Source organism: Clytia hemisphaerica, unplaced genomic scaffold, assembly GCF_902728285.1.
Source record: "Clytia hemisphaerica strain Z4C2 unplaced genomic scaffold, Clytia hemisphaerica genome assembly, whole genome shotgun sequence".
Taxonomy (NCBI): Eukaryota; Metazoa; Cnidaria; class Hydrozoa; order Leptothecata; family Clytiidae; genus Clytia; species Clytia hemisphaerica.
Window position 1 is genome coordinate 254,105 of NW_027103826.1, and position 21,754 is coordinate 275,858.

Genomic DNA, 21,754 nt, shown 5'->3' on the forward strand with positions numbered 1-21,754 from the left:
ATCAAATCGAATAAGTGAGTTGACTATCTATATCAATGAAAAGGATATGGAGGTAGCTTGTCTATTTCCGTTCGTTGCACCAGTACAGAAGTACCAACATCTTGTAGCAGGTTATTTGAACTCAGGTAATATGATACCAGTGGACTTCGTCCGTTCATGTTGAAGACAACTTTATTGAAACTCGCTCCAGGTCCCACCTCACATGACTGAAAAAAGAGAGAGAGTAGTAGCAAAACATTGATACACAAAGAGCTAATGAAAACATATAGCTGTAAGAATTTCCAAAGGTTTTGCAGACTATAGATATGCGATTTCTTAGGAAACACCAAAATCAAAATAAGAAAGATCATGGTGGCCAACCATACTCTTGTCTCCCGAATAGACGTCCCCCCCCGCTAATTGTTAAGAGCAAAAAAAAGCCACCCCCCTGCTCTTATTAAGACCCCCCTGCTAATTAAATTTGAATAATTAATTTTTTTATTACAGTGTAGATAGACCTTAAACTTGTTAAAATTTTCCTTTTTGTTAGTATTGGTTCTTATTTTACGTGTTCATTTGTTAAAGTTTCACTTTTGTTGTCGAAATTGATATCAGTTAAAAAAATTATGTCTTCAAATTACCCCCCCCCCCCCCCTCTTATTCCATCCACCCCGCTTATTAGAATTTAGAAAATTTTCCTACCCCCTGCTTATTCGGACCCCCCCCCCCGTCTATTCGGGAGACAAGAGTATTTTAGGACCCATTTCAAGGGTTTCAAGGGTCATTTTGCATCAATTTTCAAGTGTTTCAAGGAAATTTTTAAGGGTACAAAAAAAAAGGCGTTTTCATGGATGTTTCAAGGGTTTCAAGGATTTCAAGGGTCGCTGGCCACCATGAAGATACGGTTAACTCTTGATGATTCAAACTCGAACAGTAGACCTAAATAAGTCCATTTATTTTAGCTACCAGGTGAAAAACCACCCTAAAGAGAGCCTATTTTAACAGGATATCCCCTAGATGGGAGCTAATAATTAGTTCCAAGTTCGAACTGTATGAAGAGATATCAGGATTTCACTATATTTCAAAAAAGAATAAGACTTATAACGCTTATAACCCAAAAAATGTTAGGAATATAACAAACTTTTTAAGATTTCCTTAATGCATCAAGGATGAACATCAAAGAAGGGGAAACAGGGAAACAGACACTCAATCTTTAATAGGTTTTAGGAAGCAGTCGTACATGAAAAGATAAATTCAAGCCCTTGTATGGTGCTTTATAATATGTTTCGTTAAGACTAAAAGTTCAGAAAAATGTATGATACAAAAAATGAGATGGTACCTAAGAAATAAAATCGTAACAAAAGGTTTAAAAAGATAAGATTACTAGACTGGAGTCGTTTATAATGCGTGTAATACAGTAGTATAGGCGTTATATGATAATACGATTAAAAAGATAAGATTACTAAAATTACTAAAACCTATCGTCATAACGATGGCCAGATTGGAAATAATCTAAAGTTTATATAAAAGCGTGACCCCATCATCAACGCTCAACAAAGCCAAGTCAAATCGCTCATCCTTGCCCAGTTTACGGTTCAGCGCATCAAGACAAATGGCACTCTCCTTGTAACGTGGCGTCCAGTCGCCGTGAGGGTCGAGAACGGAGCCCCGTTGGAGGACGTTATCAATAACGATGACGCCACCTTGACGTAAGAGGACGTGCGATCGATCAACGTAGTCTGAATATTCAGGCTTGTGTGCATCGATGTACACAAAATCAAAAGTTCCTGACTGGCCATCTTTAATTAGTTGATCCATCGTGTTTAAAGCTGGTCCGATCTTGATTTTGATTTTGTCTCGGACACCGGCTTTTTCGAAGAACGGGTATCCATGTTTGACGTAGTCCTCATTGATATCCAGAGCTATAACTTCACCGTCGTCCGGAATTGTTATAGCGCAGTTCAAAGCGTTGTACCCAGTGAATGTTCCGACCTCCAAACATTTCTTACACCGGCTCATTTTTAGTAAAATACGGATCAACTGACATGCGGTAATGTCGGAAATCATGACGGATCTTTCGACGTTCTTCATTGTGTATTCGCGTAATTCTTTCAAGATTTCTGGTTCACGTTGTGACGTTTCAGCGACGTATTTCTCGACCGGCGTAAGGCCGTCCTTGTAAGGATCAATAGGCATATTGATGATAGAGGTTGTTGCGTGTACCAAAAAATTGTCTTTATTGTCTTCGAGATGGTCGCAATGCAAAGTCCAACAAGCAACAAATAAACTTTTTCACAAAATTTTATCTTTGTAAATGTAGCAAGTTTATACCACTTCTTTGATCGATAGTGAACCACAAAAACTTATTCTTCTGCAACTCGTGCCAGTCGTGCTTGATGGTGTTTCCTCAACTGAAACTTGATAACAAGCTTTTGAATACTGACTCCTATTTATACTACACGGCTGCATTCGTTTTCTAAACGTTTTTTTTGCACACAAACTCATAAAAAAATGTATTTTTTTGTCCAATTAAGCAACATTTTTGTGCAAAAAAAGGGTTTTGTGGTTTGTGTAATGTTTGTTTTGTAATTGCAAAACGTTTTGAATTCGTTTTTATAGACATCTAAGAAGGAGATAGACATTTAACAAAAAAGGGACGCAATTTGTGCTCCTTCGCAGAGAGAAAACGAATGAAAAACGTTTCTATGTTTGCGAAATGGAGGCCCGGAAAACCCGAGTTACAAAAACTCGAGTTACAAAAACCCGAGTTACAAAAACCCGAGTTACGACGAATGTGACGTCATAAGTCTCAAATTATGACGTCATAAGGGAACTTCTTAACTCGAAAAAGTTTTTTACTGTTGTTTTGTAACTCGAAATATTTTTTTAAAATTTTGTTTTAGAGTTACGTAACTCGAAAAATGAAATTTAAAATTTATTTTCGAGTTACGTAACTCTAAAACAAAATTTTAAAAAAATATTTCGAGTTATGTTGAAGCGCAACCAAGTTGGCCAAAAATTCTAAAAAGCGCTTTTTTTCTTTTAGTTTACGAATGGGGTTTTTGATCTATAAAACTAAAAGAAGAGAAGGAAGGGAATAAAAATGAAAGGGGACAGTAAACAATCTTCTATTTTGTTGATATGAATTTCTGAAGGTTTTGTTGGGTGAAGTAGACTAAAATCTAAAAGATTCGATTACTCGAAATACATTTTGTATTCCACAATCTATCTTTGTTAAATTCAAATTCATTGTCATTTCGCTAAAAACTAAAAACTTCGGTAGAACTTGTAGTTTATTTAGGTTTTTCACACATTTTTTAAGAACAAACCATACGAGAACAGAAGGTTTCGAGGGCTAAAATAGTAACCATAAGTTAAAAAACATTTCTTGACATTTTAAGGCCTTATGGACTCAAAAATTGCAGAAAATACTCACTTAGGCGAGACCAATTTAATTTGTTGTTCTACGGGCAGATCGTTAGCAAAATATGAGTCGGTCGGCCGGTAAAATAAAAAATTTTCATTAATCAAGGAAGGTAATTAGGCTTTAAGTAATATTTTCAAATAATCTTGGTCGAAAATTCATCATTTATCTTTGATGGAGTTTGTAATAAAATCTTTTGTGCATAGAGTTCATGATTCTAGATTATTTTCAACTTTTTTTAAGGGCTTTAAGTGTAATTTTTTTAATTTAAATGATTATAATTAGAAATTTGTGGCACAGGAAATTCAATATTATTATTTTCTTGTTTGCAGAAAATGCTGGGTCGGTCGCGCCCGTAGAACAACAAATTAATGTGGTCTCGCCTTAATGCTAATACCCGGGGGGGGGGGGGCACTCAAGGTAAATGACCTACCAGACGTTCGGCCCTTAAGGGTAGGTTTTTCGTAGTTCAGCTAGTGCACTGTAAGGGTAGGAAATTACAAGACTGCACTGAACTGCACTGTAAGGGTAGGAAATTTTGGTAAAAGGGCAATTTTTTGGTAAAATTATCACAAAATTGGTCAATTTTGGAGGAAAAATTCCACATTTTCTTGGAAAATTGCAAAAATTTTCGCCCTTACGGGCGAGAAATTTCGAAAAAGTGCACTGTAAGGGTATGATTTTTCATGGAAATTCACTGCACTGTAAGGGTCCGATTTTAGAAGCCAAATTTTGGGCCGAACGTATGGTCGATTTCAGATCGAGTGCCCCCCCCGGGTGCTAATAGTGAAAAAGGAACGTTTTAAGAAGATTTTAAGGCTCAACTAAAAAACAAAAGATCTGAAGGCTTCGAATTTTTAGATGTTCTTATAAAAAACACAACACATATTTCTTTGAAAAGATTCTCGATTGCACAATGTACAAAAATGATATAATGTAATCGTTAAGATTTTTCTGATTGTTCAAAATCTTGTTTATGACGTCTGCTCTTTCTCTTATTGTTTTGTAAATTAGATCTTTTGACGCCGTTTCTATAATTTCCAGTTTCTATTCTAATCGGATCTATTAAATCTTCTCGAAAGAAATGGGGTATATTTATTAATAATATGAATTCTAAAATCTTTGGCCAACTTGGTTTCACCTGAAGATAACTCGAAAGTCCAAATAATGTACTACAATTTCAAGTTACGTAACTCGAAAAATGAAATTCAAAATTTATTTTCGAGCTACGTAACTCTAAAACAAAGTTTTAAAAAAATATTTCGAGTTACAAAACAACAGTAAAAAACTTTTTCGAGTTAAAAAGCCCACTTATGACGTCATAATTTGAGACTTGTGACGTCACATTCGTCGTAACTCGGGTTTTTGTAACTCGGGTTTTTGTAACTCGAGTTTTTGTAACTCGGGTTTTCCGGGCCTCTTGCGAAATGACTTGAATTTTTCACGTGAAATATTTTGGATTTTGTACGTTATACTAAAATAGAAATCATATTGCAAACATTTGACTAAGCCATAGTGATAGTTTTTGCACACGCTATTTATACTATGAGTTGCTAGTGACACAGTTTTGTTAACGTAGCAAAAACGGCAATGGCTTCAAAAATTCCAATGAGCTTATTTCATAGGATTCGTGCATCTGTTACATGCTATTTTCTATTTAACTTAAAGGGGCAAAATCAATGAAGTATAAGCCCGAAGGGCTAGCGGGCTAGAAGAGAATCTTTTAACAAGGCAAGAAAAAGTGAAGCCTGAAAATATGCGTCGTATTCTTGACGACGGATTGAATCCAGCGATTCCTTTGTTTTTGAGTGATATTTTTTTTCGAAATTTAGCGATACATTTTAGTTTCAATCTGGCATTTTTTCAAAAACCAGGCGGGCCACGCTAGGTCACGCAGCTTTGGTAGGATCTTTTGGCTTCAAACCCTACCAAGGAGATTCGCTTCTAGCCCTTCGGGATTATACTTCTTGGGAAAAATGCACAAATCTGTGAGTGCAGATTTCCCTTCGAAAAGACGTTTAAAAAATTGATTTCCTGTCATCATTCGATTGACTTGGGAATTCCCCCGGTGTTTTTGCTTTTGTAAAACTTATCTTATCTAAATTCGTTAAAGCATGGAGGTATAAAGAAAAACAGGAGTTGAATGTGTCGGTAATTGGTCGTTAAATTCTTTTGATTTCTTTTATAAACTGTATCAAAAGAAATTCTAAGTTTGCCCCATGAAATAATACTTTTTAGTAGAACTCAAGTTTGCGTTTACGTTTTCTTTTTTACAAGAACATCCAAATTTTTTGAAGCCTTCTGATGTTTTTAAATTTTTAAGTCTTAAGCCTAAAAATGTTCTAAATATGATCTTATTTTCAATATAGGTGTTTTAGGGTCCGAAATGCCTTAAAATGTTCTTAACTTGTTCTTAATAATTTGGCCATCGAAGCCTTATGTTCTTTTATAGTTTGTTCTTATATAAAAACCCTGAGAAAGGGACCCTGGCCAGCAGCACATTTTGTACCTGAAGAATCGGTTTTATGGACAAAGTAGTCTTTGCACGGGCGGAATTTCACTTTAAAAGGGCAGACTGTTGGTGTTTTAGCACCCTTACCCTATTTACATATCACGAACAAAAAATCGAACCTTAAAATTGGGAAAAATGGATTTATTGCGTGTTTAATTCAAATATTTTTGCGAGTTTTAGCACTCCTAAAAAGAAAACGCGGGATGATGTCGTTAAATCCATTAAATCAGGAAAAAATGACCTTTACAATGAATGCATACTGTGCCTGCCTATAGGAGTAATAGTGAATTTCACTTTTGATGAAAGTCGAGTGACGGAAGCGATTTGGAATAACTCACAATTCTGACCCGCAAAATCAAGGAATGTAAAAGTGGTTATTTCCACCGTCTTCAGTCAGTCAGGATGTAGACAAATTAAAACCTAACCGTTCCCGTCACAGAAAAAAAACAAACACTTTGCACATAAAACTCGCTAATCAGGATCTACTGTATTTGAAGATAATAGCGAGTTTATGTATTTGCACTTTTGAGAAAAGTGAAGTGACTGATTTGGAATAACCCGCAGTTTTGACCCGCAAAATCGAGGACGGTAAAAGTGTCGTCTTCAGTCAGTCGGAATTTAGAAAAGTTAGAACATTACCGTCTCCGACACAGAGAAAAACAAACACTTATAAATAAACTCGCTAATCAGGATCTATTTGAAGATACATGTTTGAAGTGAATACAGCCGCTCTCATGTTGTCTTTTGACCAGCCACCAGAACCGTTGGAAAACCAACGGATCCGGCGAGACTCGAACTCACAACCATGCCATTCGCGGGCATTTGCTCTACCATTGAGCTGCGGGTCCATGTGGAACTCGAGGAATCAATTACAACTGGGTAGGAGCTGGAAGTGAATTCTTGTCTACTGACTGGAGAGAGACAGTAAATTGGGAGAAATCTATCCCCACAATAAGGGCAGAATTCATGATTAATATACCTGTTTGTGTTTATTGGATTCTGCCATGGCAAGAACAGATGAAATTTGTTTGACGTGACTTTCCTCTTCGCTAGATTCTTTCTTATCTTTCAATTTCTTTTTCTTACTTTTCTTGTTGTCTTCTTTTGCCTAAAAAAATAAAACAATTCACTTTTTTTAAAAGAATATCCCAAATTTTTGAAGCTTTGGATGTTTTTAGCTTGATTTTCACGCCTAAAAATGTTCTTAAAATGTTCTTAATTTCACTATTTTATGAGTATCCTTCAATTGGGTAATTTTTTAAGAAATTGGGTGTTATTTTTTTGAACTCATAAATCCTTAAAATGTTCTTAACTTGCTCTTATTATTTTGATCGAATTATGTTTTTATATATTTTGTTCTTATACGCAACACATTTTCTTTTTTAGGAGTGAATTGATTATTAAAAAGTCCACGGGATTTTATCGTTTAAGATTCAACACATAATTTTAGTTGTTAAAATAAAAACCAAAAGTATCAATCCGGGGTATCAAAAAATTGAAAATTGTGAAAGTCTTAGGGCGGGTTCACGTTCAAAAGGTCCATCTCTTTATATGTAACAAAACATTTTTTTCTTGAATTATTTTCTACTTAAAAATATAATGCCCATAGAAGTTATACCTCTTTATTGGCTACATCTTTTTCTTTAGTAGCTTCAATCAATGTTTTTAAGGGGATTGTGCCTGAAGATCCTCCCATTATGGCCCGACTCAGTCTTCTAGTATTGCGTCGAGTCATTAAACGACTTTTCTCCTCCATCTGTTTGAGGTCAAAGTCAATCGCTTTGGCTAGAAAAAAACTAAAACGTTTAGAGTTCATCGCAAGATGATAATGGGCTTATAATACCCATAGAGGAGGTCCATCCCTTTGTGGCTGGAACTGCTGTAACCCCCTGGAATTCCAGGCAATTTCAGGTTTAAACCCCTCTGGAATTCTGAATTTTAGTAGGATTTAAAAAGCTACCCCATGGAACTCCAGTTATTTTTGACAGATTCTTGTATCTCCCTATGGAATTCCGCCACATATCAAACCTTGGAACGGAAATGGACTTCCTTAAGCAACGGCAGTTGAAGTAAAATAATCCGCCATCTTTGTTGAAAGTAGACCACAGTTAGGTACCGGTAGTTTGTTTAATCAAAGAAACAACGAGAAGAGAGAAGGCGAGAAAAATAGTATTGATTGGTAAAATTGCCGGCACCGAACTGTGGTCTACTAATTAAAGAATTTACGCCTGATTTTTCATTCTAGAAGCAAAATGGATATACTACGATATACTTAGACTATGCTAATATATTATACGGACAATAGCATCATCTACGATATACTACGACATTATATAAAATGGGAAACTTACTCTTAGCAGCATCTTCTTGAATTCTTTCTCCTTTGCGCATGCCTAGTGGTTCTAAGGCTTCGAAATTCCAATCTTCCCACGTGCGTGGAGGAGGTTTGGTACCTAATGAAAGAAGGTGAAATATAAATAATTATCAAATTGAACAAGTGTTCAGAATCAGACTATTTAGCAATTTTTTAAACGCTTTCTAACATTTTTTTACCGCTCTCGAATTGCTTCTATTGGTATTGATCACTATCGCATTAGCCCTTTTTACGCTGGTCCTTATTGGCGTAATTTTTCGTCGCTGGCATAATAAAGACATAAGGGATCGGAATTAAATTATGGCCGGCTTAAAAATGGAGAGAAAAAATAATGTAATGCGGGGTCTGCACTTCTTGAAACCAAAAAAATCAACGCTTTACCTATAATCCAAAGAGCACATATGGAAATGATTTCATCTCGAAATTCACCATTGAATTGACGATATGATGCAGGAAAAGCGTGACAAAATGTGGCATATACTGCTTGAGATAACAAATCGCCGTAATTCTAGAATAAATAGAAAAGTAAATTTGAGTCTTTATGTTTACATGACATTCATCCTAAGGGCTGAATCTTCCCTTGGTAACCAGACGTTTCCCCGAACGGACATTTCCCGACTATGAATTGACATTTTCCCGAGTGGACATTTCCCCAACAAAAACCTTCTCGACAGACAATTGCCCGACAGACACTTCCCTGACAGACGTGTCTATGACTGCGAATTGACATTTCCCCGAATGGATATTTCCTCGACAGACAGTTACCCGATGGAAATCCCCCCATCCGAACGTTTCCCCGACAGACATTTAACCGACGGATGTTTTCCGTGAAGTCACTTGGTGCGAATAACGATACGAGATATGACTTCGCTGTGATTTGTTTGTTCGGGAACCCAATCCGATCAAAGGGAAGGGGTACAACTCGGACATGAGAAAGAAGATAGAAGAAGTGTTAAGTCGAGTTATTCAGATTCCTAAAAAATAGAGAAGCAAAAAGTCGCAAAGGGTCTCGAAAAAGCCAGAAGAATTCGAGATATTAGAAAGATACAAGCTTTGTATTTCGAAAATCATTAAAAATGCATTGATTTTAACTGCCATTCAAGCTATAATATGAGCCTCTAAGTTTCGAAAGGATAAGAACAGCTGATATCGAGCCAAAATTTGTATAAATGCTTATAAAAGCATATGTACGGTGGAGCCATCTTTAACTCGAACCTCTATAACTCGCATGTCTCCTTAACTCGTAAACATTTTATGGTCCCTTCACTTAACTATGTCTTATCAACCTTACTCCAAAAATCATTCTTTAACTCGAACCAATTTGCGTTCCCCGCGGGTGTTCGAGTTATGGAGAATCCACTGTATTCGGAAAAATCACATTTTTTTTATCGACTCACCTTGAAATATTTATCATGATTTTGTTCTTGACTTTTAGAAAACAAAAGTTTGGTGTAGTTCTTGGCAATACGGTCAAAGAGCTTTTCTTGGCAAACTTCAGAGTGCTGTAAATTAAATATTAGTAAAGAATTTTCTAAATACACTTCCCAAAGAAAATAAAACATTTAGGTTCCTAGACCTTATGAAGTGACAGGTGTGCCCGAGGCATCATCGAAAATAGATTCTTAACCTTATTATTATTATCAGGCTTTTTTGGGGATTACTAAAGTTGAGCCGTAGATATATTGGGGACTTTTTCAATATACCGTGAGAACTTTACAATATATTGATAATAATCATCAATATATTGCCTGGCAATATATTGTATAGTGTATGTAATCCTCAGTAACGCCCAACCGCACCAAATAGGTTGCTACCAGTGTCTCTTGCTATTTTCTTCATTTGAACATTTGCTTAAGTTTGGTTCAGAAAATACGCACGAAAAGAAAGGACTTGGATTCCTTCACTATCTGAGGACCAAGTAAAGGATATAAAAATCAGAAACTCTTAAGGCTTGGGGACACGAGAAGTTTTTTTTCGCGTTGGTGCAATACAATATGCTCTATAGCGAGTCCCATGGTTTCTTTTTTTGTTTCATGAGACAAAAAGTGAGGGAAAGACACGTTGATTTTGTCCCTGGGACAAAAGTGAGATTTCACTTTTATTGGTAGGAAGAAAAATGGGTTGGAGACACGAGAAAGCGTTTCAGGTTGGTGGGATGGAGCATGTTGCATTGCACTAACGCCAACGCGAAAAAACTTCTCGTGTCCCCAAGCCTTTCATGAAATTATTCGGAGGAGCAATGTGTAATTAGGGTCTAACAATAAAAGAAATCTGATAATTTTATACCTGGTATTTATGACAAAAGAACCACCAAAATGTATCCTATGCAGAGAGAAAGAAAGAGTTGTTCCAACGTCCATCTAACGTTATATGGACACCGTGGACATTAGATGCACGTTGAAAGAATGTTGTGTGCTAGCTGGTAAGAAAACAATTTAGATCACAGAAATTTGAGAGATTAAGTCTTACATCTTTGGTATGACTCACCGAAATGGCAGTCAAAGAGATTTGAGCTACAGCATGTTCGGAAAAAACGGAGAATGACTTAAAGTGAAGGGAGAATACGTTTTAAAGTAAGTAAAAATAAGGAAATATAAGTTTATGCTAGTTTTTATGACATAACAATTTGATTAATTTTATTTCCTCGATAAACTACTAAACCAACTCAGTAAAAAGTCCTATCTTAATGATAAAAAGAATTTTTTTTTTATTTCTTCGAAACATAAAACGTTATTTATGATTTATGATTTATGATTTAGGATTCTTATGATTTTATTTGATCTGTTTAAAGGTTCTAATGTACATAAGTATGGTCTGCAAAAAAAAGGTCATGGCCAAACACCCCCCCCTCGACGGGCCAATGTTTATTCAAAATCTAAAGTGCAAGTATCTATGAACGTTTAACAAACTCTTAAAAGACGTAAAGTAAAATCACCTGAAAGACTGTAACGGACGATGGTTGTGTGAAGAATTTGTAGAAAGACTTTTTGAACGTTGCCTAAAATAAAAAAAAAGAATAAATACGACAATCCCTGTCCTTCCCATTACTTTGAATGGCTTCTTAAAAGTGATAACATATTCCTTACTAAAAAGGGATCTAGACTAAAATCCAACAGCTAAAGAACACCCCTGTGTTACAGACCTACTTGGACTATTTCCTCTCTAAAAAATTTGGCAAAAACTTCATCCCTGGTGAAAAAAATACCCTGAAATTTCAGCCCCACTGGGAAATTGACTTTGATTTCATCCCCACTCGAAATTCAATGTTTAAAAATTACACTCCAAAACCACAACCCCACTGATTTTTTAACCTTTGGACAAAAGAATTGCTATCCCCATTGGGATTTCAATAGGAATTTTTACACCCGCTGAGGAAAAAAGTCCCACCGGGGCTGTGAGACAGCCATTACATTCAGTTGCTGTAATAATTTCAAAGTTAATATTGTCATAACGACTTTTGCTTTTAATTCCGGGCCAAGAAACTTAGAATGGAAATCAAACTGAGAAAAATCATCTAATAGTCAACTCCCTTTTTTTAAACCTCTGTTATCCGAATCTTTCTGTAATTCGAACTAAAATCTCTGCCCCTCAGCTGGAAAGTGGTTCAAATTACTCCCTTACATATCTTTCTCTAAATCGATAAAAATTGGTGTCTTGAAGATCGAATAAGAGAGAGTCAACAGTAACACGGAGTTAATTAATGTACAATTGCCTCTCTCTCTATCTCCATCTTCACACGGCGATCTTTAATCGGATTTATCGGATTCAAAAAATGTTTAATTTTGGTCATAAAACAAAATCGATGATGTCTAAAGACATGATTTAAAAAACTAATATCCAGTATGAAAGTTTCAAAGCTCTACTCCTTTCCAATCGGGAATAATTCAAATTCCAATCTTGAGGGAACTCACGCGGGACGTGGCGGGATACCAAGGGAACTGAAATTAAACATTTCCAAAATTATCCGATTTTGAACAACTTTCTTAATTGTACATACTACCAAGCTTTATTGACCCATTTAAGAAACTTTACATCAATAATTACAAAAATTGACTTTCGATTTCCCCGATTTTTAAACATTTCTCTAAAGATGTAGTGTCAAGAGACTAAGAACTTTCTTTAAATTTGAGAAAAGTATAGAGAGCATTTTGAACCACTTTTCAGCTGAGGGGACAAACGTTTTCGACAAAAGTTCGAATTAAAGAGGTTCGAATTAGAGAGAGTTGATTGTACCTTATTTTTGAGATATTTTTGAGCATCCACAACAACTTGGAGCATGAATTCAGCAGTCAATAAAGCAGGTAATGGAGTCAATTCAATGTCGTCATAACCAGGAAAAGAATGCAATTCAACCAACAATGGTTTTTTACTGACATTTGATGTGTCCTAAAAAGAATAATGTAAACTTGAATGTTGAAAAAAAATACAGGATAATTCAAAAGTACGAAAGTACAACCCGCCTACCAGTAGCATGGGCTAAAATTAGGATTTAACTGGAAAGGCAATTTTCGAAAGTTTGTAATATTTGTTTGTAATCAGCGTTGTGTCCTTTCCTCCCCTCATCTTTCAGCCATCACACTACTGCCGCCATGTTGACATCAAATTGCTTTTTGACAACCAGTTATAAAAGATCCTAGGATCCCTGAAATTTTTTGTTTGCTGATGGTGTATAGTCACGGGCGATTTGAAATTCACAATTTGTAAGGTAGATTATGATTGACATCAAATTTGGCTAAATTGTGATGTACCTGACAGAGTTTAGAATCACATACAGTAATTGTGTGTGTTTAATTACAGTTGCAGTGTAAATCTAGACAGAGTCAGAGCCCTTATAACAAAAACACTTTAAAGAGGTATAGAGGAGGAGATACTTCTCAGGTAATTCGGAAAAAAAATTTAAACCTCCTAATTCACTTATTTTGATGACGTCAACACTTTTTCGTAAAAAAAGATTTTATCACCAAGCATAGGCATATTAAATACCGTAGGAAAGGTAAGGAAATTTAATTCAGAACATCTTTGTTTTGCTTACACAAAGTCGCAAAAATATAAAGAGCCTATAAAAGCTACGAGTTCATTCAGTCTTTTTTAAATTCAAATCAGCCAAGGAACAATCCCACCAAACTTCAGACTTTTAATTTTTAGTCATAAGAGCTTAAACTAACAGTGAAAAAATTAAGATTTAAGATCTTTAATTGGGGCGTAATATTACGAACAAACCTTTTTGAATGTTACTTTTGGTTTTGATTTATCTTCTTTGCTTAAAACTGAAAATAAAAGAAGTAAAAATTAATAAGAAAACCTTCACTTTTAGAATTGCGGTAAAAATCCACCCATGGAATAGACCCGCGAAAAGGCTGTTTTGATAGTTAAATTCTCAAAGAAATGCTTCCAAAAAGCAATGACACCAGGCTTAGATAGAGTCGATATTAGTACGTGGATAGCCCAGTACAGTGTAGTGGCTACAAAATAGTAACTCTTACAACAAAGGAGTATTTTTTTGCGAATTAGAGGTAAGTATAACTAGCATTTGTAGTCCCCTAGCATTTTGTAGTCCCTACACTGTAAACAACGACGTTTAGACATTCTTTTGCAAGCTAACAGGCTCGGTTATCTATGAACTGAAGGTAACATAAGAAGGAGCAGGGGTTTTAACTGGTAACCGGTAACCAGTAGCCCCTGGCTTGAGACGCTTACTCTTGGGTACCTAATAGCCGGGGGGTTTGGAATAAGCGGGGGGGTTGGAAAAAATCTCAAAACTTAATAAGCAGGGGAGTTGGAATAAAAATGTCCTGGGTGGAAAACTTTTGAAAAGGAGGCTAATACAGCAGAATTAGGACAAAAGAGGGAACTTTCAAAAACATTTTCCCAAAAATTAATAAGCGGGGGGTTGGAACAAGAATGTCCTGGGTGGAAAATTTTCGAAAAATTAATTAGCGGGGGGACGGCTATTAGGTACCCGAGAGTATGCCTAAGATCACTCGGCAAACAATCCTTAATAAAAGCACTTTCATTATTAGATAAGATTTTTGCACAAGGTGGAGAACCAAAAAAAAGATGATTTTTTTTCCCCAAACATTTGTTATTTTGTCATCCAAAATAATTTGATATTAAATATTTAGAAAACCCTATAAATTTTTCATTGTTTCATGACTTACTTGTTTGTAAAGAATATACTCCTGAAAATTGCTTCAAATCCTTTCTTTCTTTCTCTGTACCTAAAATAAAAAATAAAAAAGTTGATTTTTGCATTTCACCTCGCTACAGAGGGACGAAACAATTAAATATTGTAAATATATAATTTTCAGTTGGTTGGACGTGGAGGCATCTTTGTCGAAAGACGTTTCTCCTGATATTTTCAAGTATCTGCAACAAATTTAATATCTTAAAATGTTGAACCAATCTTTTTTCAATTTCACGAAGATGCACACCAAACACTATTATTACTGCCATCAAAGCAAAAGTTCCAATCTCAAAATAAATGTCTGAAAAACAAGGACTTGAAATACTTTGCTAACTTAAAAATTTGAAATTGACCCTTTTCTTGTAGTGGACAAGTCACTATCTACAAGTTCAAGGGGCAAATCTCAAAATTCTAAATTAGCAAAGTAAAAAAATTCTAAGTCCTCTCAGACACACTTTTGAGATTGGACCTTTTGCTTTGATGACAACATTATGTACATCTATCTCATTACCCTAATCCACTTTCTCTCTCATTGGGAAAGAAAATTGAAATCCTGATGGGTCTGATGGGTATGAAAATTATTGTTTACAGCTCAAAAAAGCAATGGGGATTGTTTTTGGATTACATTTTTTTATTCTTTTTACAATTGGAATAAGTCATGAGGCATGGATTTTTTTAAACAATTTAATTTATTCAATGGGGCAAGGTCTCCACTGAACTTGGTCCATTTTAAACCTTTTCGAGCACTTCAAACTGTAACATTTCATTCATTTGAACAAAAGTTTTAATCTAGAGAGCCAAATTCATTAAATGACCCATTATAAAATTTAAGTTTCTGTTCTTCTCTAAGCAAAAGATTCACTGCTTTAGGAATAGAGTTTGTGAAAATTATGTTCAAAGAAAGACTACTTCAATAGTGCACACGGTGGTTTGATGAAAAGATACCTTTAGACTTGTTGTTTTGAATGGAATTATATTTCGATTTTGATTCTTCTTCTTCTTCATCACTGAAACTATATATTTCTTCATGTCCATAAAACTCATCAAAATGAGTGGAGAGGTTTGCAATTCTTTCGTTCAACTCATCAATAGTACTGATATGGTGAGGTCCTAGAAATTCAATAATAAGGCTTTGCTCACATGCCTTGGTTCTGCTTTGCTTTGAAGTGCATCAACGCCATTCTATTCAGCTATTGGTTAAATTCAACCTTTATGTCACTTCTTTTGTTTGAAGCGAACTCCAGAACCGTTACCTGCAAGGATGGTCTAAATCATGATTCAAGTTTTGGATTCAAAGTGATAAAGTTTGGTTTACAATTCTGCTTGTTTCTAATAAAAAGAAACTGATCCGGTATCAGGTTATTCTGTAGCAAAGGTTATGTAATGTTTTTGGAGTCATGACATAATGTTTTCATTGCTAATTCAAAACCTTCAGTATAAATTGTGATAACACCACATTTCAATGGACCTTTTACTCGGCACTATGTCATGTTGAATAATTTAAAACTCCAACATCATAACGATTACACATGAAGCATGTAGCGTAACTATTACTTATTAACTAAACATATTCTTTTTATTGTTTTGATGTTGAAATTTTTAATTATCCAACATGACATCATGCCTAGCAAAAGGTCTATTCAACAAGTTCGATCGATTGGGGTTTGAACCCCAGGGGGGACTTCAAATTGAGGGTATGAGTATGTCCAGACGATCTCAATCGAACGCAATCGACCAATTGAAATTTGATTGTCGAACACAATCGAATCTCAATAGAATATTACCGCAATTTTCAGATTTGATTGATATATATTCGATTGCGTTTGATTCATGTTCGATTGCGTTTGATTGCGTTCGGATTGTTCATCGCATAATTTCTACGGGAAATCGATTTCATTCAGCTTGTGATGTTTGAGAGCTTGGATGTTGGGAAGCTGCAAGAATAAAGCCAGACAATTTCAATCAAACGGAATCAACGATCGAACCAGTCGAACAACAATCAAACCAATCGAATATTACCCAGAATTTTGACGTTCGATTGAGATTCGATTGCGTTCAACAATCGAATTTCAATCGGTCGATTGCGTTCGATTAGGTTCGATTGGTTTTATCGTCGATTCTGTTCGATTGAGATCGTCTGGGTATGTGCTGTGCCTTTAAGGGTACCTTTTTTGGACTTTTGGAAAAATCAAAAATATGATGTGGGCGGGTGAGAGGAGGACCCTGCCGATGCACCGGACTGTCCGGTGTTGCATAGAGGGAATTTTAAACGCCGGACATTTATGAAACAAAAAATTAAGAAACACCGGACGCACCGGACACGGTGGGAAAAAATATCCTTCTCCGACACCGGACATCGGTGTAGAAATTGTCCGGTGGTAAAAAAAATTCTCATTTTACACCGGACTTTCGCGTGTCCGGTGTTCGTTAAGTCCGGTGCGTCGGCAGGGTCCTGTGAGAAGCAAACAGAACAATATTTTGATATAGCCCCCTTACAGTAAAAATTTGCTGTTTTTAGGGTAAGAGTGAGAGTGATATTGCACTGTTAAAAAGGATTTCGCAGACTGTTTTAATCATTTAACAAGCAAATGACAAAGAAAAACCTCTTGATCAACTATCACCTCTGCCGCTATCTGCTGGATTACTATGCACAAGATCGTCTAGTTGTGTAAACTCTGACAAGCTGTTTCGAAGATATATTTCTTCTGGTTCGTTGAGTTTAGTTTCCAAAGCTTCAGTTGGCTTGTTTGTCATTTTTTCTAGTGTATCTGGTGTCTGGCCCTCCTAGTGCCTGATCATGCTGTTTTTGCTCCACCACTTTGTTTTGATTATTTTCCAAGAATTTTAAAATACCTCGGTTCGAGACTTCTCGCCTTGTAAGGATGGCTGAAAAACAGTCTTTCTCAGCACTTCTTACACAAGCGAACAGTTTTTAAACCATCCTTGGTTGAGATCTCATTCATTCAAGATGGCAGCCCGTTGGAGACCGGGTAAACAACTTTTGATCTTTCCTTCTGCGATTACTCTTTCATTTTTTATGGCTTGTTTTCAATGAGTTTGAACATTTTCTTCATTCCTCATTAGTATTTCCGAATCTAGTAATCTTTTTCCTTCATAAATTTCCTAAAATTATCTTTAGCTAGTACAAACTTTAGACCAGAAAAAGTTTGATTGATAAACTTTGCTGAACCACCAGCACCAGGCAGTGCCAGGCAGGGGATGTCAATATCGAATTTTTTGATTGCCGAATCAATTGAAGTTGATCAAATCTAATCGGATGATTAAGCTTTGATTACTTTAATGGGATAAATTTTCGCGGGGATTAATTTTCGCGGATTTCGCGGATTTGGGTGTCATCCGCGAAAATAAGTCCCATTGGAAATTTGAAAAAGGCCCATCCGCGAAATATTTCTAAACAAAATTCAAAATATGTCAAATAAATACTATTTGAATGGTTACTTGCATCAAAGAAACGCAAATAATGTGTATTTCAACAACCAATATGCATGATTTGACAGTAAAAGTCACTAAATCGAGAAAATAATGCCCCCAATAGTGCCATCCGCGAAAATTAATCCCCGCGAAAATTTATCCCATTAAAGTAGTCGAATCAATCAAACACCAATCGAAGTTACGTTTTTTTCATGCTTGGTTGGATTCAATTGGTATCGATAGACCTTTTTGCCTTTCCCCATCCGCCATCTTGAATTGTATGCAAAAATTGAGGAACGAAAAAGCCGTGGTTGGATTTATTTGGAAAGTATGCAAAACATATGCAAGTTTACACAAAGATTAAAAAGACAACAAAGCATCTTATTATAAATAAATACCTATTATAATCATCCTTAGAACAATAAAATATGGAATTTCTTAATCCAAAAAGAAATATTCAAAGAACAACAAAAGCCTTTTAGAAATTTCTTCTTAAAGACATAGCATATTCTGTTTTCATGCCATTAAGAAATTCCACGAAGACGGAGTACACACATCAAACTTTTAAAACATGCAAACTGAAAAGCAGTAATTATGACGTCACACATTATCAATGTTTTGATTTGATCATTTGGCGGCCCTATTCCCAGGAGAATAATTTACCGTCAGCCGAATAAGGATTATTTTTTACCTTCGCTGATGATTTTTCAGTATGAGTTTATGTCTAATGTTATTGATTTTTTGTTCTAAGAGATGAGCGAATATAATTATTTTTAGTTTTCAAGAGAAGCAAATTTAATCTTTCTTCTACAAGATTACACTTTAATATAATGCCATTATGCATGTAAGTTTTATATTAATACTTTCGTTTTGCATATGTTTTGCATACTTTCTAAGGGAATTTCACCACGGCAATTCGGCCACCATGATTTTTGCATACAATTCAATATGGCGGATGGAAAGGCGAAAAGGTCTATTGGATTCGATTGATGTTTGATTACTTAGATTACACTTCGATTGCAGTTCGATTGAGCTTCGATTATACTTAAATTGGCCAAAGAAGCTTCTTTTCGCAAATCTTTTCAAAGGCTGAAAGGGTTAGCACGCAACGAAAATACATTACTACTACCGTCAAGTGCTCCAACTTGGGACTATCTGACAAAAACATGGGACGGCAATTCGGCCACCATTTCACCGAACCTCCAAAGTCATTTGATTTGAGTTAACGAACTGCATATTAAAAATTACACGATTTCTCTTTCGATTTTACAGTAAGTGAAAATACAGACCAGATATGCAACAGTCCCATGTTTCTTCCGATCGCCCCAAGTTAGAGCAGTTGACGGTACTAATTTAATGATCGAAGTCAATTGTACAACGATCGAAGTCAATTGACTTTACATCTTTTTTACTTTAATCACGATTCAATTGACGTTCGATCAATTTGACCAATCGAATACCATTAATTCGATTGTCTTTAATTACTTTGCCAAATTCGATTGACAATCGAAGTTTGATTTGGTTCAATTGACATCCCCTGGATTGAATTATCAAAACAAACTTATTGTCAAAGAGATTTAAACAGTAAGTGAAAATACAGTCCAGAAATCAAATGATCCCAAGATTTGACCAATTGTCCCAAGTTAAAGCAGTTAACGGTATTCATCAATTGACTTTCAAATGATCGATTGAGCCAAAAACAAAAAACCTATTGTTGAAAAAATTACAAAAATGTTGCTTTCGGGACCTTTTTTCAAAGAGGCCACCCTGTTGAATAATTATGTAGTCCAGCAGAAAAACAATGATAAAACCATGCATAATTATTACAATATGCATGATACAGTAATTATACATGGCTCTATCATTGTTTTTATGGCTGGACTACATACTTATTCAACAGTATATATATAAAATAACCCTCTGGAGGGTTTGCTTTGAAAAATGGCATAAGGTCAGCCCAGGTCTAGGTCCCAGGCAAAGAAATTGGTCCCCCCAAAGATTTAAAAGTTTTTTAAGCAGCCCCAAGTCCTGTACCTAGTATAAAATATTTGTTGATTTGATATCGTTTTTAGGAAAATCACATCTCTATTATTGTGCCATTATCAAAATCTGTAAAAGGGCCTTTTATTTTGTGGGTGAAAATGACTAAAATGCAAAGTAGTATGTGATAAGTATATAGCTTTAAAAATAACGCAAGTGTAGCGAGCACAAAAGTCCTGGGGTGTTTTCTCTATTTTTTGGCCAAAAACCGTCATATGGTGCCCCTTTGAAAAACCTCCGCTCAGGGGCATTTGCCTCCATGCCACCACACTACTGTATAACATTTTATTCAAGATGTTAGACACAAGTGAAAACAAACAGAATTAATAGACTGTAAAATGAAAGATTTTTGGATAAAAATGTGGTGATATAAAGAAAACTATAGAAGAAATACTAAGCCCCAGTTTTGCCATTGAAATTCCACCCCCAAACATATCAGGTCCCCCCAAATATTTGGCTGTATTTTAGCTCCCAGTTTTCATTAACTCCCCCCCTAAAAAAAAGTCAGGGGTGGTTGACGCTATGAATGGTGAGCATGTAAACATTTTAATGGGATTCATTGAACCATTCTAATAAAATTAGTCCTTTTTCTTTTGTCTAAACTTTTACGAGTGCCTCTCTCATTGGCTTATCAAACAAAAATTGATTTATGAATTGGGAAACCTGTGGAACTTTTATTTAACAATTATTTGAAAAACACGCCTGAGAAAAAAACAAAGATCTTGCCATAAGCTGAAGAGAGGAAATATATAAAGTTTTTTATTTTCAAATTGACTGAGTCAGATTTTTGCATCTCGCGCAAATAAGCAAAAGTTACCCACAACTTTTTCATATTCCAGACATCAAAACCTGTCTAAAGTTTTTCATGGGTCACTTAGTATTTTCTAACAAAAATTATTCATTTACATTTATCTTCTTGGTTGGGATTTCCAAAATTGCTATAAATTGCAATTGGATTTTATGAGATAACGTTACACAAAAGTGCTATATAGAAAAGCCTTGATAAATACACATGCTTACCTAGGGAAAAATCAAAATACAATAGCTGCATTCTTTTTCACTGTTCAACATATACATGCTTACTTTTCACAGGAAATGATTTATTAAATCAGAACTATTGAAAGTGGAACCTTGAATGTGAAGTTAAGTAACCTAAGGAGTTATTTTCAATTACAATAACCTACTTGTGAACCTCAATTTGAAATTCTTGTGGCAAAATATTGTTGCAAACAACCTGTGTCTGAAAATGATTCAATAAGCTTTAAAGTGAAAATATCAAATGTTTCTTTCAGTTGCTTATATAAATTTTCATGTCAAGGAAAAAATAATGTATTAAACGAAATAATGTCAGAGAAAGACGAAGACACACCGCAAGAGGTAACTCTTGATGATGCTCCTGCTGCTATTGATCCACCAATCAATGAAGAGCAGCAACCTGATGAAGGTGTGAATGAGGATCAGAAGGATGAATCTGCACCACATAATGAGTCAAATGGTAAAAAAGATTTTTCATATGTTTTAATATTTTCTGCACCAACACATATATAAGAACATCTTTAAAATTTTTGAAGCTTCAATGTTCTTAACTTCTTGAGTTTTAGGCCTAAAAAAATGTGTTCTTAACATATTCTTATTTCACTGTTTTTTGAGTATTATTTTGATCTGATTTTCTATGAAATTGGGTGTTTTAGAATCCGCAAAGCCTTATAAAATGTTCTTATCTTGTTTTTATTAAATTTTGGCCAACAAAATTTAAGAATTATCTGAAGGCTTTAAAGATTTTGAATGTTCTTTCTTTTATAAGAGAAA

At 35.2% G+C, this 21,754-nt stretch overlaps 2 protein-coding genes across 2 annotated transcripts; both read right to left on the minus strand.

The window, feature by feature from the left end:
- LOC136806738 (protein FAM227A-like) lies at positions 1–17,296 on the minus strand. Its single transcript, XM_067063326.1, has 13 exons — positions 17,095–17,296; positions 15,419–15,583; positions 14,448–14,507; positions 13,510–13,556; positions 12,523–12,675; positions 11,225–11,287; positions 10,576–10,611; positions 9,687–9,791; positions 8,671–8,797; positions 8,267–8,368; positions 7,534–7,700; positions 6,895–7,023; positions 1–206 (listed from the first exon to the last, which is right to left on the minus strand). The coding sequence occupies exons 1-13, from the start codon at positions 17,225–17,227 to the stop codon at positions 33–35; spliced, it is 1,461 nt and encodes a 486-aa protein (XP_066919427.1). The 5' UTR covers positions 17,228–17,296; the 3' UTR covers positions 1–32.
- LOC136806757 (probable caffeoyl-CoA O-methyltransferase 1) lies at positions 1,242–2,445 on the minus strand. The gene has a single exon (XM_067063344.1). It carries the CDS (start codon positions 2,173–2,175, stop codon positions 1,492–1,494), a length of 684 nt encoding a protein of 227 aa, XP_066919445.1. The 5' UTR covers positions 2,176–2,445; the 3' UTR covers positions 1,242–1,491.
- Positions 17,297–21,754: the final 4,458 nt, after the last annotated feature.

Coding starts and splice junctions, on each gene's coding strand:
- LOC136806738 (XM_067063326.1), bottom strand. CDS start 17,227: ATGACAAACAAGCCAACTGAAGCTTTGGAAACTAAACTCAACGAACCA. Junction 13,557..14,447: donor AGTATATTCTTTACAAACAA/GTAAGTCATGAA, acceptor TTTTATTTTCAG/TTTTAAGCAAAGAAGATAAA. Junction 11,288..12,522: donor AAAAATATCTCAAAAATAAG/GTACAATCAACT, acceptor TTTTTATTTTAG/GCAACGTTCAAAAAGTCTTT.
- LOC136806757 (XM_067063344.1), bottom strand. CDS start 2,175: ATGCCTATTGATCCTTACAAGGACGGCCTTACGCCGGTCGAGAAATAC.